Source organism: Ambystoma mexicanum, chromosome 14, assembly GCF_040938575.1.
Source record: "Ambystoma mexicanum isolate Mex_15411 chromosome 14, UKY_AmexF1_1, whole genome shotgun sequence".
In the NCBI taxonomy this organism is placed as follows: Eukaryota; Metazoa; Chordata; class Amphibia; order Caudata; family Ambystomatidae; genus Ambystoma; species Ambystoma mexicanum.
In genome coordinates this window covers 209,825,363-209,841,787 of record NC_090940.1, presented here as the reverse complement: position 1 = coordinate 209,841,787, position 16,425 = coordinate 209,825,363, and the positions used below count along the sequence as shown (strand labels likewise).

General features: G+C 47.5%; 1 protein-coding gene across 13 annotated transcripts in view; it reads right to left on the bottom strand.

The window, feature by feature from the left end:
* The window catches only part of TRIM9 (tripartite motif containing 9), a 554,912-nt gene that overhangs the window by 86,026 nt on the left and 452,461 nt on the right, over positions 1-16,425 (bottom strand). For 8 of the 13 annotated variants that reach the window (XM_069638944.1, XM_069638942.1, XM_069638945.1 and 5 more), the window contains exon 7: positions 11,182-11,320. In XM_069638944.1, the coding sequence (XP_069495045.1) occupies positions 11,182-11,320 (139 nt within the window). Of the gene's footprint in view, positions 1-1,191; positions 1,300-11,181; positions 11,321-16,425 lie in introns of all 13 variants that reach the window. The other 5 variants (XM_069638939.1, XM_069638938.1, XM_069638941.1 and 2 more) reach the window with 1 other exon arrangement.

Here is a 16,425-nt window from a genome sequence, read left to right as displayed (position 1 = left end):
TGTGCCCAACCTTAGCAGAGGCAATGTAAAAAGTACGCTTTGCTGTTAGCCACGAGAGCCAGTTTGAAGATGGCGCGACTCAAACGATATCTAGCCAAAGCTGTTGCTACTGCTCCATACTGACCTTGTAATCATGTATGTGTATGGGATATTTATGGCAGAAAGGTGATGTCAGGTATCTGTGTTGTGTGGTTTCTTCAAGGTTGTGCGTGTAGATGTTGTAGGAAAGTTAGATGGGTGGTTAGACTTGGTTCTAAATGGGCGATTGCTAGGTTTGGGTGGGAAATAATGAACGCTCTCCCGGGGAAACTGAGGGTGCACTGCTAGTGTATGTTGTGGGTGAGATGGGGCGCAGTTGGGTGGACAATTAATTCTTGCAAAGAAGGGTAACTGTCTTGTGGCCACAGACAGGTATTTACCAATAGGCGTCCGCCCCGCTGACACGCGCACTTGGCATGCATCACTTGTGACAGTGTCCGTACCCTGTCTCTTACACTTCTGGGGTGGTCAGGTGCTGTGGCCACGTGATTCAATGACTTGCCTTGGGTTATGCGGTTGCTTTCATATATGCTTCACTGGAGTGGACGCCTTATGGCAATTAACCTTCCCTCTTTGTTATATAAAAGTCATGCTTCCTGTGTTTCTGGTCCACCCACAAATGATCCCATTCTCTAATGCCTGCCTATCCTTCCAGGGAGAGGGTCCATACATGGCCAGTGGGGGGACAGATGAGTACAGGGGACTGGATCTTCCAAGAGCCACAAGTGGGGAGGGAGCCCAAAGGTCTGGGCGAGTAAGAGGAGGCCTGATCTTCCTTGTGAAGGTGACTTGATTCAGAAGGTAATGACATCTAGTCGGTTGCATTATCTCTCCCCCGATAGGTTAATGGAATGAAGTGCAAAGCAGCAGGAGATGCTTCTGCATAACTGCATGAAGCACTATGACCGGCTCTTAGAATCCACAGGCTCAAAAACATTGCATAGACCCATTATCCCAATTATCAAACCGCAAGCGGTGCCGTGTGGATGCAAGACAGTGTGTTTTTATAACTATTCCTTCTTAGAGAATGAAGTCACAGATTACGCCACAACATTGATCACGATACCATGCTATCCACATTAGGCCGCGGTCTGTGGGCTGCAATTCACAATCTTTATTGGCGACGAAAGACAACTGATCAGATGCTCATACCTGTTGAGATACAAGAGTTCCTGGGACTGCGTGGTACGAATTCATCGGAGGACATGCTTTCACTTTGCAAGCGAGCCGCGAGGGATGCTGAGAAGCGAGAATATGTACCTGGTGTGAGCAAAGAAATCTGTGAACACTTGTGCATCTGACTAGCGACAGATGCCCTTGTGTTATTTAGGGAAGAAAGCTTACCTTAGCAAGGTCTAGTTCAATAAAAAAAACATTGAGACCCCAAGCTAAAGACATTAAAACCTCAGACGTATTGGCAAAGGAACTACCACATACACACAAAAGCATGCATGGTGTAGACTACTGATGTGCTCCAATAGTCTCAATGGTCAGAGAAAACAAGCATTATCACCAATTAGAACACTGGAATGTGGGGAGTTGCTTGCATTGCAGGCAATGGAGTCTCAGATTTACACTGTCGCCTTAGGATAGGGAAGGAGGGCTGTAACGGGTGTTTTCCACCAACATTGGAGTTATCGGCCTGAGGTGTAACCGAGGGCACAGAAGTACGGCACTGGACAATAACAACTGTTACACCCCTTCCCAACAGAGGGTGGTAAAGCCATTAAAGTGTGGCAACATTACTAACATGGGTTAAAAACGAAAATAAAACAGTAGGAGAAAGTGCCTGGAATCACGGAGTGAGCAGGAACTAGGTGGGATGTTAGCTAATGGAGGGACTAAGAATTGATGCAGCGTATTGGGTGAGAAACATCTGGCCTTGTAATAGTGGTTAAGGCCCACTGATAACCCATTGGTTAAAACAACCTGCCATCATTCCAGTGTTATAATGGCTATTATAAGCCTTCTGATCAACCATTCAAATGTTTCTCATTCCTCCTAGTTCTGCTATTCTTCGCTCAGTGCTTGGAATGTATTCTCTAATAGATTTAAAGTCCTTATGCCATGGTCTAAACCGGCCGCACTATAGGTCCCTTCTCGTTATAGGACCTTGCCGTCGGCTCGGAGAGGAGAGAGCGATAATGCGCCGCAATCCTTTTCCTTCATTTGAGATTGTGTGGTCCTCTGCATCTGAGCATGTCTGCTTGCCTATATATTACCATACGACCTCCAGTTGTGCACTCACTGAATGCAGCCTGCGTTGACCAGGTAGATCTTGTCCCTTGAAAACCCTACAGTGAGATCGGCCGGCGCCAGCTTCAGGCTTCCCCGAGACACCGAATGTAGACGGCGACATTGACCAAATACAGGCTGGGATTGAAAGCGCTCTTACCTGGCCTCGCCAAAGCAACAGGTGCAGAACCATTGCCTCACAACACATAATGCCAGAAAACTGCTGATGACTAATGGACATATCGCAACATACGCCATGCAATATACACCACAAAACAATAAGAGAACAGGACACAAGATCTTTGATCATGGTGGGCGTGGGCCAAGGTAGGGGCACCTGGATTCGGCCACACTGAAAGCCAGGGAGGGCACCGGAAGCCAGGCAGGGCACCGGGAGCCAGGGAGAGCACCGGAAGCCAGGCAGGGCACCGGGAGCCAGGGAGGGCAACGGAAGCCAGGGAGGGAGATACATAAAGGACAACATATAATGTTCCAGCATGGGAGTCTGGCACCATGTCTTGGAAGGTCCCAGAAGGTGTACAGGTCCAAGGCTTGCCAAATACATCCTGCTGGGTGCTACAGTAGCACAGACTGATTTATGTTGCAGTTTTGCAGCTGTGAAGTTCTGTCGAAACAAAAGAAGGACTAGGTAGGCAGCCGCAGAACTACGCTGGTCGGTATCCATTCTTTTTACGCCAGAAAAGCCATCACAGGATATTTTTATTGCGCTTCTTTTACTGAGAATGTTTGCTGCAATATGGGTTAGGGGGGTTTGGGGGAGGCAATATAGGCTGGGGCAGCGTGGGGTTAGGTAGGGGCGGAACCCCCCCTCCCCATGCATTGGACGGCAAAAAAATAAGTGCTGTTAAAAAAAGCGGTGAAAAATGGTGTGGTACAACTCACTGGTTTAGTATGTTCCCTACCAGGGTAAATAGGCTTGCTGCAACGCATAGATTATTTGCGGCACCTGGGAGGGAAACTCAAAGCAAGCAGTGCCGCCATCACCAAATCATTTAGAGAATTATGCATCAGGTTTGCACCATACTCACACGTCGAAAACAATGTGTTGGTAGCTGTGCACTTGGGCATTGCCACAAAACCACAACAGAACAAAACACAAAGAGCACCCTATACACCACGGAGTGCTTTCTACACACTGCACCCATGCATGCTGCCTCACCAAGCGCCAAGAGGTGGTCCCGTGTGTTGTTCCTTACTATTAACTCACTCATTCACTCACACACAAAGGTGGCCATTTTGAGGACAGCAGCCATCACACCACAGCATTACTTCTGCGTGACACGCCCACACACGTCATCTCTTCTGCTCCCTGCGCTGCAGGTGCCTTCTTTTTGTGTCTTTTCCTGACATTCGCTTACGAAGGAGAAACTGTAAACTCGGCTTTTTCAACTTTTTCCCGCGATTTTTGAAGGGATTTTTTGGGAAGGGGAGCCATCGCTTCCTGATAATAATAATCCTCAACATATTCAGATGCAGGAAATTACTCCACCTATGGGTTTCATGTTTAAACTGCACCCCGCCCAGCCACCATTCCTTACCCATTTAGTCCTATGTTTATTTCTTAGTGAGGCCTATTTCTACCTGCGTTTATCAGAATCCTTTCGACGAGGTCAACCTGGACACTGGGGAATAGTTTTCTCTGAATATTACGCATTAGATAAATTCAAATCTGTATAGAATTACCACTAAATAGAAAAATAAAAATGGCAGTGTGTTGCAGGGGTGGGAATAACATATTGCATGCTGTGGGGAGATTATCCAAAGAAGCCGAAGGGGAACCAGGAGGAGAGGTTTCCAGAGCTGAAAAGACAGATCAAGAAGCATGAACAAATGAAGAGACCCTGCTCCACTCACGAGAGCAGGTGCGAGTAGAGTAGATGGCTGCGGGGCACAGGCAGCACTGCAGCAGATGCAAGCAGTGAAGAGGATTGCAGGGCACAGGCAGCACTGCAGCAGATGCAAGCAGTGAAGATGGCTTCGGGGCACAGGCAGCACTGCAGCAGATGCAAGCAGTGATGAGGGCTGCAGGGCACAGCCAGCACCGCAACAGATGCAAACAGTAAAGAGGGCTGCAGGGAACAGGCAGCAATGCAGCAGATGCAAGCAGTGAAGATGGCTGCAGGGCACAGGTCGCTGAAAGGTAATAGGGCCACAGCTAGATTTAAGAAATGATATCCGTCTATTGATCACAATTAGGTGCTGAGAGTCAAGACAATGTGTCAACTAAGTAGGCCAGATTCAGCGTGTAGACATGTACTGCATCCGTAATGGGCCGCTCCATAAAGGCGGGGTATCAGGCAAAAAACAAAGGCATGCGAGCGGGTATGTTGCTGTAGTCGGGCTTTGAGTGTAAGTAGGGCCCTTATGGAAATGAGCGAGTGCAAGTCGACAGGGAAAGCAAGCAAACTCTTAAGAAATCCAGCAGGGGCATAGAGATTGTGGTAAGGATGTGGTTGTTCTTGCCACAAAGAAGACTATTGGGTTAGGCACCAAGCTAAGGAGGAAACCTGGTGTCTGATCAGTGGGGCCAGGCAGTGATGGGGTTCACGAGAGGCTAGACAAAAGGTGTCTGGATTGCTCTTAGTAAAGCAGGTCTGGATGGGGGTTAACGAGTAAAGCAGCTCAAGCAGGTCCTGATTGTCTGCCCAAAGGATGGATGGGGGTTAACGAGTAAAGCAGCTCAAGCAGGTCCTGATGGTCTACCCAAAGGATGGATGGGGGATAACGAGTAAAGCAGCTCAAGCAGGTCTTGACAGTTGCCCAGAGGATGTATGAGTTATAACGAGTAAAGCAGCTCAAGCAAGTCCTAATGGCCTGCCCCACGGATGGATGGGGGCTAACGAGTATAGCAGCTCATGCAGGTCGCGATGGTCCGCACTGATGGTCTGCCCAAAGGATGGGTGGGGGTAAATGAGTAAAGCAGTTCAAGCAGGTCCTGATGGTCTCTCCAAAGGATGGATGGGGGCTAACGAGTATAGCAGATCAGGCAGGTCCTGATGGCCTGCCCAAGGGATGGATGGGGGCTAACGGGTAAAGCAGCTCAAGCAGGTCACCATGGTCTGCCCAAAGGATGGATGGGGGCTAACGAGTAAAGCAGCTCAAGCAGGTCCTGATGGTCTGCCCAAAGGATGGATGGGGGTTAACGAGTAAAGCAGCTCAAGCAGGTCCTGATGGTCTACCCAAAGGATGGATGGGGGATAACGAGTAAAGCAGCTCAAGCAGGTCTTGACAGTTGCCCAGAGGATGTATGAGTTATAACGAGTAAAGCAGCTCAAGCAAGTCCTAATGGCCTGCCCCACGGATGGATGGGGGCTAACGAGTATAGCAGCTCATGAAGGTCGTGATGGTCCGCACTGATGGTCTGCCCAAAGGATGGGTGGGGGTAAATGAGTAAAGCAGTTCAAGCAGGTCCTGATGGTCTGTCCAAAGGATGGATGGGGGATAACGCGTAAAGCAACTCAAGCAGGTCCTGATGGTCTGCCCAAAGGATGGATGGGGGCTAACGAGTAAAGCAGCTCAAGCAGGTCCTGATGGTCTCTCCAAAGGATGGATGGGGGCTAATGAGTATAGCAGATCAGGCAGGTCCTGATGGCCTGCCCAAGGGATGGATGGGGGCTAACGAGTAAAGCAGCTCAAGCAGGTCCTGATGGTCTGCCCAAAGGATGGATGGGGGCTAACGAGTAAAGTAGCTCAAGCAGGTCCTGATGGTCTGCCCAAAGGATGGATGGGGGCTAACGAGTAAAGTAGCTCAAGCAGGTCCTGATGGTCTGCCCAAAGGATGGATGGGGGTTAACGAGTAAAGCAACTCAAGCAGGTCCTGATGGTCTGCCCAAAGGATGGATGGGGGCTAACGAGTAAAGCAGCTCAAGCAGGTCCTGATGGTCTCTCCAAAGGATGGATGGGGGCTAACGAGTATAGCAGATCAGGCAGGTCCTGATGGCCTGCCCAAGGGATGGATGGGGGCTAACGAGTAAAGCAGCTCAAGCAGGTCCTGATGGTCTGCCCAAAGGATGGATGGGGGCTAACGAGTAAAGTAGCTCAAGCAGGTCCTGATGGTCTGCCCAAAGGATGGATGGGGGCTAACGAGTAAAGTAGCTCAAGCAGGTCCTGATGGTCTGCCCAAAGGATGGATGGGGGTTAACGAGTAAAGCAGTTCATGATTATGTAGGGAATGGTTGTCAGGGGTCTGAGCAATAAAATGGTCTTGGTGTACGCAAGGGCTGAAGGGAAGTGTGCTCGGTATGTTTGCCCAACTTTTGGAGTTGTAAAAACGCTACTGGTGTAATCAAAATGCCTTAACCGTGTGTGCCTTCAACCACTCAATTAATAATGTAATATTTAGCATAATTAGCATAATATGAAGTCTTTCACTCAAGTCCTGTTAAAAACAAGCAGTGACAAAGCCAACAATTTTGGCTTGTGCATTGGTATTAGGCATTTGTAGGCACTGCTATTAGATGCCCAGGTACTCACATAATTTTGCACCTGCTACCATCAATAGCCAGTTAATACCACTATGGCAGTGCCTGGCAAGTGCCTTTCCGATGCCTACACAAAAGCCCAAACTGTTGGAATTGCCAATGCTTGTTTGGACATGTTTCAGTCAGCTGTCGTTACAGTAATGTAAGGAAGGCTTGACAGTGCTTTGCCTTTGCTCTGGCAAGGTCGCACCCTCTCCTATACAGGATCAGTGTTACTTCATTCCGTGGACCTGGGCCTAAGATGTCATGACAGCCATCGACTCGAAACATCTGCTAATATCAGCACCAACAAGCCTGGACAATTTCTGGATGAATATTTACTGACAGGTAGCGCTGGCCAATGGGCCGGCTCTTGCCGGGTCCGAGATCCGGCATCAGATGTCTGGCTGGGGTTCGGGACCCGGCCTGCCTTCGCCCTGACCTGGCTATACCGAGCCCCCAGCGTCGTTGAGGGAAGCTGGGAGCCCGGTGATCTAATCTTCAGCCAGCATTTGCGCATCTGCTGTCTCTATTCGCTCATCCTGTTTTTTTCTTTTGGCCGATAGGGACACCACAGGAATCAATGGGCAATGAATATAACTGGGAGGGGGCCTCACTGTTGAAAGCAGGCTTTCTATATGCTGGGCACACTATAGTTTTCCAAATGTGCAGTTCACACTTCCATAGAAAAACAAAAGTAATTTCCAAACTGAAAAATGCTGCTTGCATTCACTAGTTTTCTATTAAATGTTTTTTTTTTTTGTCGGACTGCCACAGATACTTAGTAATTTGTGTGCCCCTTTGTGTTGTAATACACCGGTGATATTTCTAAAGATGAATAAATGCTTCTGTTGTGCAGCAGTTATTAGGAAATTAAACTGTGGGTGCATGTGTGGCAACTTTTGATTTTCAGTACAGGGACAGAAATACCCACACCTCCACCATGAGTGTAAGCAAGTGACCAGCCCAGCCCATCCCCTGGCCAAACGCACTTTATAGCACTTGTGTTTTTTTTATAAGGAATTACAAAAAGTCATACGTTTAACAATCAGTTTTGAATATATAACATCACAGCAACGATTTCTCAACCTACTGAGCTACACTGTTAGCCTTCTACTGTACATCTTGTCTATGGATGCCTTAATGTATTTAAAATCAGCAACAGTATTTTGGGGGCACCACTGCCATGAAAGTGATGTACAGTGTGGAGTTTGGAAAGAAGCCACATGAAAGAAATTGCACCATTTTAAAAATATTATTTTGAACATTTCCTTTGAGTGTAGTCCAACTGCCAGCTCTGCCGCCTCAGAACTCGGCCCCCTCAGAACTCTCCCCATGCCTCCAAACTCCACCCCCCACCCTGGCCCTTGTGGGATACCCTTTCATTTTGTCCATTTCCAACACGGCTGCTGACAGCTGTGACAAATGCGCTTGAGGACGGGGAGATGGCTCTCTGGGGGTGTCGGGGTCTCTGCAACCAGGCAGTCAATTTACAGGGTCGGCGGTGATGCGAAGGCAAAGGGAGCAGCACAGCACAATCTTCCTTCCCCAGGTTTGCGAGCTCTACCCTTTGCCGGATCATTTGCGTTTTGAAGCTGTTTGAAACACATCAAGGGTTGCTCTGAAACGTGGAAAGTCCACAGAGCGCTCCCTCCCCAGGCCCCCACGCCCGTGACGTTGATATTCATGTGCACACCAATAAAACCCAACAAAGCACCCACAACAAAGAACGAGGCCGTAGATCAGAAGCAACGTACATTAAAAGCAGCCACGGCCGAATGAACGCACAGACTAATGAGATGGACTCCAAGGGGGAAGCCTGCGCCGACGCGTGGCTGCGCTCGCAACCTATTCATTTCCGGTTCATCCTCAATGCACATTTTCCCGCCTTTAGTTGCTTTGCATATTCCTTAGAAGCATACGTGGTTAACCTCTGTCCGGTCCCACTTGCACGTGACTAACAATGAAATAGTCTAAAATTGAACTTAATTCTTCAGTTGCGGCGGAGATGACCCATAGCGGTTCTTTACAATGAATAACACTTTACTATGGGCTCAGGTCAAAATAGTTGCCAGGTATCTTGGCTAGTGGCTAGGCCTTATCACCTGGTGGCCATCCCCGTCCACATCACAAGGCATGTCCATCAGCTCATACGGAACAGAAAGTCCTGTGCCAGAAGGCTGATTGCATACTCTGATAGCGGAACTTTAAAGGAATTTCAAATTTGGCTTTTTACAATGTGCATTTTGTTTTTTATAAATGTGCAATTTTCTAAGCCCTTCTTTGTTCATTTTATGGACGCCTCCCCCCACCGTCCTCAAGTGCTTTTTGGCTTGCCAATCTCCCCCCTCCTGACCTGCTACCCCTGACCCCCATCACGCTAGATGTTTTGGGGTATTGGATTAAGAAATCCAGTTTTGTAATCACAGAATTTTTGTTCCCGTCTGTTCATTTATTTTCGCACAAACAGGGGTGCACTGTGATAGCTAGCTACTGTGGAGTATGTGAAACATTGTTATACTTTTTAAATTGCAGCCAAACATGTCGTACAATTGTACTGCCCTCTTAAACTAAGCCTCTGTGCTGAACATAATTGAGGAAGGCTTTGGGGGTGCATTCCAGTGTCCCCCTGTAGACTTTAGACACACGATTCCAGCTACAGGCTAGACTGTGTAAGCTTTCCGTTAAGTGTACAGTTCACAAGTCACAAAAAAACATTGTTTTAGTCAAGTGCTGTCACAGACCATTAACTTAACAACTGCTTTATCAACAGGCTTTACTCAATGTATTATTTCTGTTTTATATTTCACATAAATGCAGCGGTTAAAAAAAACCAAAATGGCAGTCCAGTCCAGCGAATGAAGGCAATTTGACGGCATTGGAAGCATAACACAACCAATCGCAGTGCGGACTGTCTTTAAATTTGGCTCACATATCAATTTGACATTATCCGTAGGAGGTGCTTTTTTTTATACCACAATTATGATTATTTATTCATTTATTGAGGGCGTGTAGCCAGCCCAAATGCCCACAAACAGTCGCACCATTTCAAAGACTGTTCTCCTTTGGCAGGTCTGCAGCCGCAGCGCTGCGTGATGCCTCTTGTCTAATGACCACAATGCATTGGTGTGTGCTTTGCTTTTTCTTTAATTTCACTCGGTAACAAACTGCGCCGTTCTGAAGACTGTTGCATTACCGGTCCACAGACTATTGCAGTTTCCTGTGGCGTTGGCTGTCTGGCCATTAACCTTAGATAGCTGCTTGTGCATGCGTGTGAAATACCAAAAGCATGCATGCATGTCATTCGCCTAAACAGGGGGATTTGCAAGTATGGGGATAGATTCAAATGTTTGACTTGTGCACCCATGAGTATATACAAATATATAGATTTTGGGAACTTTCACTGGCTTTAAATGTAAAAGACAAATGGGCAGTAGTAAGCTAAAAACTGGATGAATGGAGTCAAGACATTGGCCCTCATTACAACTCCGGTGGTAGCCGTGCCGTTAAAAACGACACAGCTGCTGCCGGAGTTGCATTTTTTCCAGCACCCATGAATGGGCAAGAACCGGGTCTTGCCGATTACAGCGGACCCGGTAATTGTCCATTTTTGGGTGCCGGAATCAAAGGCCTCCCCATCCCCACTCTGCCCAATAGGACTGAATGGGGATGGGACGTCGGATGCACCGGCACATTCAGAGTTGTGCCGGTGCATCCGACATGCTCTGCTCGCGGGTGGCATTACACCTGCCAGGAAAAACCTGGCGGGTGAAACGGTTCCTGCGAGCCGAGCCCGTAGTATGGCGGTCTGGGAAGTACGGTACCGGCATGCTTACCGGTACCATACTTCCCAGACCGCCATGCTCGTAATGAGGGCCATTGACATTTTAATGTCGTGGCTGTCTATGCATTACTGATGCCAGTGTGCATGCAGCTCATTGCATTGGTGCACACAGCGGGCAGATGCTTTATTGGCCATGCAGCCCTGGTCTTAGTGAAATAAGCAACATGCATTCTTGGCATCGAATTTAGAGTGTTTGGCTGAAGCACATTTTCGAGAACTCGTGCTACTTGCAGTCACCGGAGATACCAAGCACAGCAGTGTGGTTTTGATCAATATCACGTTCTATTCATGTTATAATGCCATGCAATACTTATAGATCATGCAATAAACCAGTGGTTACAAGTCTGGCTCCTGACCTTGCAAACATATCGGTATTGGATGATAGTCACGTAACGTGTAAAAGATGTTCCATTGGGATGCAAATTTATCTCATGAATATTAATGAAGGATATCCAGAAAACACAACCTGTTTGCGGCTTTCAAGCTAGCTAGACAATTGTTTCCACCAATGGCATATCGGGATGCCCTCACGATGCATGCCGTACTAGTCTGGATTTCAATGGATGTTCTGAAACCACTTACCTTCCGAGGTCTGAAGAACCAGAATCTTGCTGTACTGGCTGACCCCGGATTTGTTGAAACCCTTGACCCGAGCGCTGTATGTGCTGTTAAAGTGAAGGCCGTCGACTGTGCACATTGTCTCCTTCCCAACAAACACTTCCTACGAAACAAAAAGGGGACATGTCACTTTCACCCGCTGCATTATTCTGTGTTGGTGACTGGGGAAAGGGTGGTTTACAGGGGGTTGTGGGGGTGAATGGCATCCTCCGAATAAAAAAACGTTCTATGGAGCCCAAAGTGACCTATGATTGCCGAAACTGCAAAAAGCCGGCGGCAGTAGCGTCCTCACAATAGCCACAAAACAATGGAATGCCTTGCCATCTAAATTGAGAGCAGAAAACTCTTTCTGGACCTTTCGTAAACAACTGACAAGCACCTCTTTACACAGGGAGTCTAGCTTTTTCCATACACCTAGTAAAACAAGCTTAACTCTAATTACTGAACCTTTAGTACCAGGACGGCTGATCTGCGAAAGCATGCATGCCAATAACGGTATTGTCTGGACTTACTCTCTTGTAACTGTTTAATTACTGATCTATACGCCAATAAGCTTGTACTATGTATATGTGAAACTGATTAAGGAATGTACTTCACACTTGTGTAAGATAAGCGCCCAGGTGCCTACGGGTTAGGTGCACTATACAAATTCTTCTTCTTATTATTTATAACTCATATAGCGCGGCCACTGACCCGGAAGCTTCAGGGCGCTAGACAGACAAGACACAAATGGACAAATAACACCTCTTAAAAGCAGTACCGGTAAGACAGAAAGCTCTCGGAATCAGGCTAGGCATTAGTTAAATGGCAAAATAAATAAATAAATCCCCATCTCAAACCAGTCAGAAGCAGAGATAAGAGCAGAGGTAAGTCAGCAGTAATGGTGCAGAGGTTATAGTGAAAGAAAAAGGGAAAGCACAAAAAAATAAAACGACTGGGAAACCACAGAAGTTAAAGAAAACCTGATAGGGGACAGAACCCAATCCAAACCTTGTTAATCTTCAAAATAAAAAAAACATCAAGGGAAAAAAACATGATTTTTATGGATAGTTACACCCATAGAGGTCAATTATTTAAAAGTTACAGAAATAATGTAATGTAGGCCTCGCAAGGAAAGTACAATACATTCTGTTTTTATTCATATACTTTCATCCCTCTTTGTAAAAACAAAAGCCACCTCTAGGGCCCTGTGTGCATTCCAAGTGGATTTCTGAAAAAAAAAAGCAAAACCAAATTGCTTCTTAAGAATTTACGAATGTTCCACAATCTCAATGTGCATCAGGATAGGAGCGGTATCGCCTCAGCGCTTGTGCCACCGTCGGCCCTTCATTCAGCATCAAGCAAACACCAAGGGCCTCTGTAGGAGCCTGATGCTATTGCCTCCGGTAAGACCAGCAAACTGAATCAGACCCAGCTGTTCCCCGTTTCTGGAGTCCATTGGGGGTGCGCAGAATGATTGGGCGTGGTGATTCTGCATGGGTCCACCACGCTAGTCTAAGTGGAGGCAGTACCTGCACTTACGACCTGGTAGGACTTTCAGATGATTGTGTGGTGAGGCAAACCAGGCAGTATTCCCTACCACCACTGCTATACTTGGAAGGTTCTATGTTCTTAGATCACCAGGTTTTTTTCGCAGAGTTTTTTGCCGAATATTTTTGTCCAAAAAAACGAAATCTTTTATTTTTATTTGTGGGGGTTACCCTCAAGTCCCCTCTTCCCTATTATGTAGTACCTATTCCCCACACCCACTAACCCTGATATCGCCCTCTCCACCCACCCCATATTTCTTCATTAAGAAACTCCACGAAAACCCAACATCGTACTGCTTGGAATAAGGCCCTTACAGCCTTCTTTCCCATTGCTCTTTTTTATGTTATAATTACAACTAGATGGAAGCTTCTCGTCTCCAACGTTTCGCTCTTCACCAAAACTTTCTCAAGGGATATCAATGGTATGCCTAAAGGAATTGCGAGCGAGCTCTGCTGCTCCTTTCGGGATGTCCGCAGATAGGCTGGTAGCATGTTCATCTTATCCAAGTCAGGGCCAGTCGAGGCCTGATGATAAGATGCTGCTTCACAAAACCCCAGCATACCTAGCTTTAGAGCGGTGCTTCTTGAGAAATGCACACGGGCCATGCCTGTCGATTGCTACCTTATGGATTCTGCCAAAGCAATGAAAATAAGAGGGACACTTCCAGGACTACACAGTGTATGCTTTCCCTTCATGGAATATTAGGACAGTCCATCCGTGGACTCTGAGCTTCATTCTAGGTTGCGGAGCGACCTCATGCACACATTACAAAGCAATGGGGAAAGGGAGGAGCCGTGCGGAACCCTGCTTGCGGTAGCTCTACCGCAGGGCTGTGCAGCCCTTGACTATCCAGATGCTTTGGACTACGGCTCCCATGATCCATCTCCATTGACTATGCTGGCTAGGGCTGATAAAAGTTGTTGTCTCAAGCCTCTTGAGACACAAAGTTTGCAGACCCCTAGTTCCTGTTTTATTAGATGCGCCATGTCGCATCGGTTGGCCTTTCCTCGTCTTCGGCAATGGAAGAGACAGACTAGAAATAAGGAATGGAATTCTGCCTAAAGGAATGCCCAGCAGTTATGGGTAATTCAGAACTTTGTAGACATCAGTCTTTTCAGCTTCTTAAATAACTTACTACCCTATAAACTTGCTTTGCATTTCACTGCATGAAAATCTCCACCCGAGGCCTGTGCTCTATGGGGGATTTTACATGGGGCATTGCAAGGCAAGTCCAGGTCAAACCTGAGTATATCGATGCACCTATATTCATGCACCTGGTCAGAGCAGGTGCAGCCAATGATAGGGGAGCACAGCTCTCTGAGAATCTGTGATCCACCCACAAGCGCGCCCAACGCGCCACTTACACAATGCCCCATCAGAAGGGCATTGCATCTGGAGTTCAGGGCAGATGCAGCATAATCGCATACACAGAGGGAAAATTGTGATTGAGCAAATGCCTGCTCAAAACTGCTCTGGGTGCAAACACTGCCTATTTTCCCCCAAGCACAGACGTTAAAAAAGACCTTTATGAGCTTGGTCAAACATGTGTGAAATTGAACTTCATTGAAAACAGAAAGATCCCCAGCCAATTAAAAATGATTCCCTTCCAAAATAGAAGAGACATCAACTACCCAATATTAAAATAGGTTAGCAGAAAACAAACACAATACAAGTAATACTGAATAAAAAAAATAAGCCATGCTAGAAACACTCATCACGTAAGAGAATAAATACCTGCATGCTTCATAACCCAACTTCTATTTAGCGTACTTTATAGCAGGTACTTTTTGTAGTAACACCAGGCAGAGGTATTAGAGCATAAAACAGCAGCATAATCTTGAAGAATGGCTTAGTGAGGCCAGTAGGTAGTAACCTGCCGTCAAACACTTCTCTGACATCTGCCACCTCCTTGAAGACCTCGATCTGGACATCCTCGCTCTCGCCGAGATGTGGTCCACGGCCATCTCTGTCACAAGTTTTGACACTGTCCTTCCAGAGGGCTATAAGATCCTTTCCAAGCCCAGGCCTAACCGGTCTCGGAGCGTAGTGACCCTGATCTTCCCTGAATGGGTCCCTGCTACTATCATACCCGCTCAGTCCTACTCCTCCTTCAAATGCCTTGTCTGCAGGTTGGGTGTTTCTCCTATCCTCTCGCTAACGATGACCACCATCTACAGGCCACCTGCCCGGTCTCCCTCTTCATCTCAGAGTTCTCTGACCTCACCTCTTCTCTCCTGGTCTCCACCTCCAAGCTTCTCCTCCTCAGAGAGATTTCAATATTCACCTTGACTCCCCTGATACGGCCTCTGGACTCTTCTGCAACTTCTGTGACACTCTTTCCCTCTCCATTCTTCTCTCCGGTACGACACACTCAGCCAGACACACCTTGGGTGCTCTCATCTATGCTGACATCCCCATTCCCAACCCTCTCACTATTCCTCTCTCCTGGTCTGAGCATAGTCTTCTGTCCTCTCACGTGGACCTCCTGGGTCCCCGGCTAAGCCCCCACCTGCACTGTCAGTCTCCTTCTCTGTGATTCAACCTATGAAGCGAGTGTCAGTTGCTGCTTTTGCCGCCAACTTCATTCCCCCCAACTCCTTCCTCTGACTCTCACTCTGACACAGCCCTTACTAAACTTCAACTCTCCATCTCCAACACTCTGGACATCCTTGCCCCTGCCATGAGGATCTGCATGAAGCCTGCCTCCAAGCGCAACACCTGGTATTACTGCAACCTGGCATCTCTGAAACGCAAGTGCAGAGCTGCTGAGAGCAAATGGCAGGCTTCAAGCACATCCTCTGACAAACTGGCCTGCTGCAAAGGCAATATAGAATCTCCATCTGCTCAAAGAAGAGGGTGCATATCCAAGCCTGCATCTCTGCGGCCTCTAACAACACGGCTGAACTTCAAAATCTGCAAGGAACTCGCCAATCCAACTGTAGTCTCCATTTCTCCGCTGCCTCGCCTGGCCCTCTGCACTGCACTGGCCTCTCACTTCATCACTAAAATGCAGTGCATCCTGTCCTCTCTCTCCTCTACACTACTCCACTCTCACTCATCATCTCCCAGGCCTACCTTGCACCTCCTTCCTTCGTTCTCTCCCCTTTCTCTCCCATATCACCTGATGAGGCTACTAGACAAGTCTGCTCTATGAAAGTCTCATCCAAACAGGTGCTCCCCTGCTCCTCTAGAACTATCAAGGACAACATTGTCTCCCTTGCTCCAACCCTGACTGATTTCTGTAATCATTCCTTTACCACTGGATCCTTCCAATCATTCCTCAAGCACTCCCTTGTACACCCTCTCCTCAAAAAGCCTTTTGCCGGCTAACTACCACCCTATCTCCATTACTTCCTTCCTAATCATACTCTTGGAGAAGCCGGCCATCTCCTGCCTTATCCACCACACTGAATCTGTTGGTTGTCTCCATGACCACCAGTCTGGCTTCAGAGCTGCCAGAGGCACCGGAACTGCACTCCTGAACACCCGTGATGACTTGCTGTCTAATCTTGATTCCAACTCTCCTTCCATTCTCATCTTTCTTGACCTTTCCTCTGCCTTTGATACGGTCAATCATGCCACCCTTATAAATGGTCTCTGTGATATCATTAGCATCACGGACCTGGTTCTGGACTGGTTGACCTCCTTCCTCTCTAACCGACCTTCCCAGGTTTAACT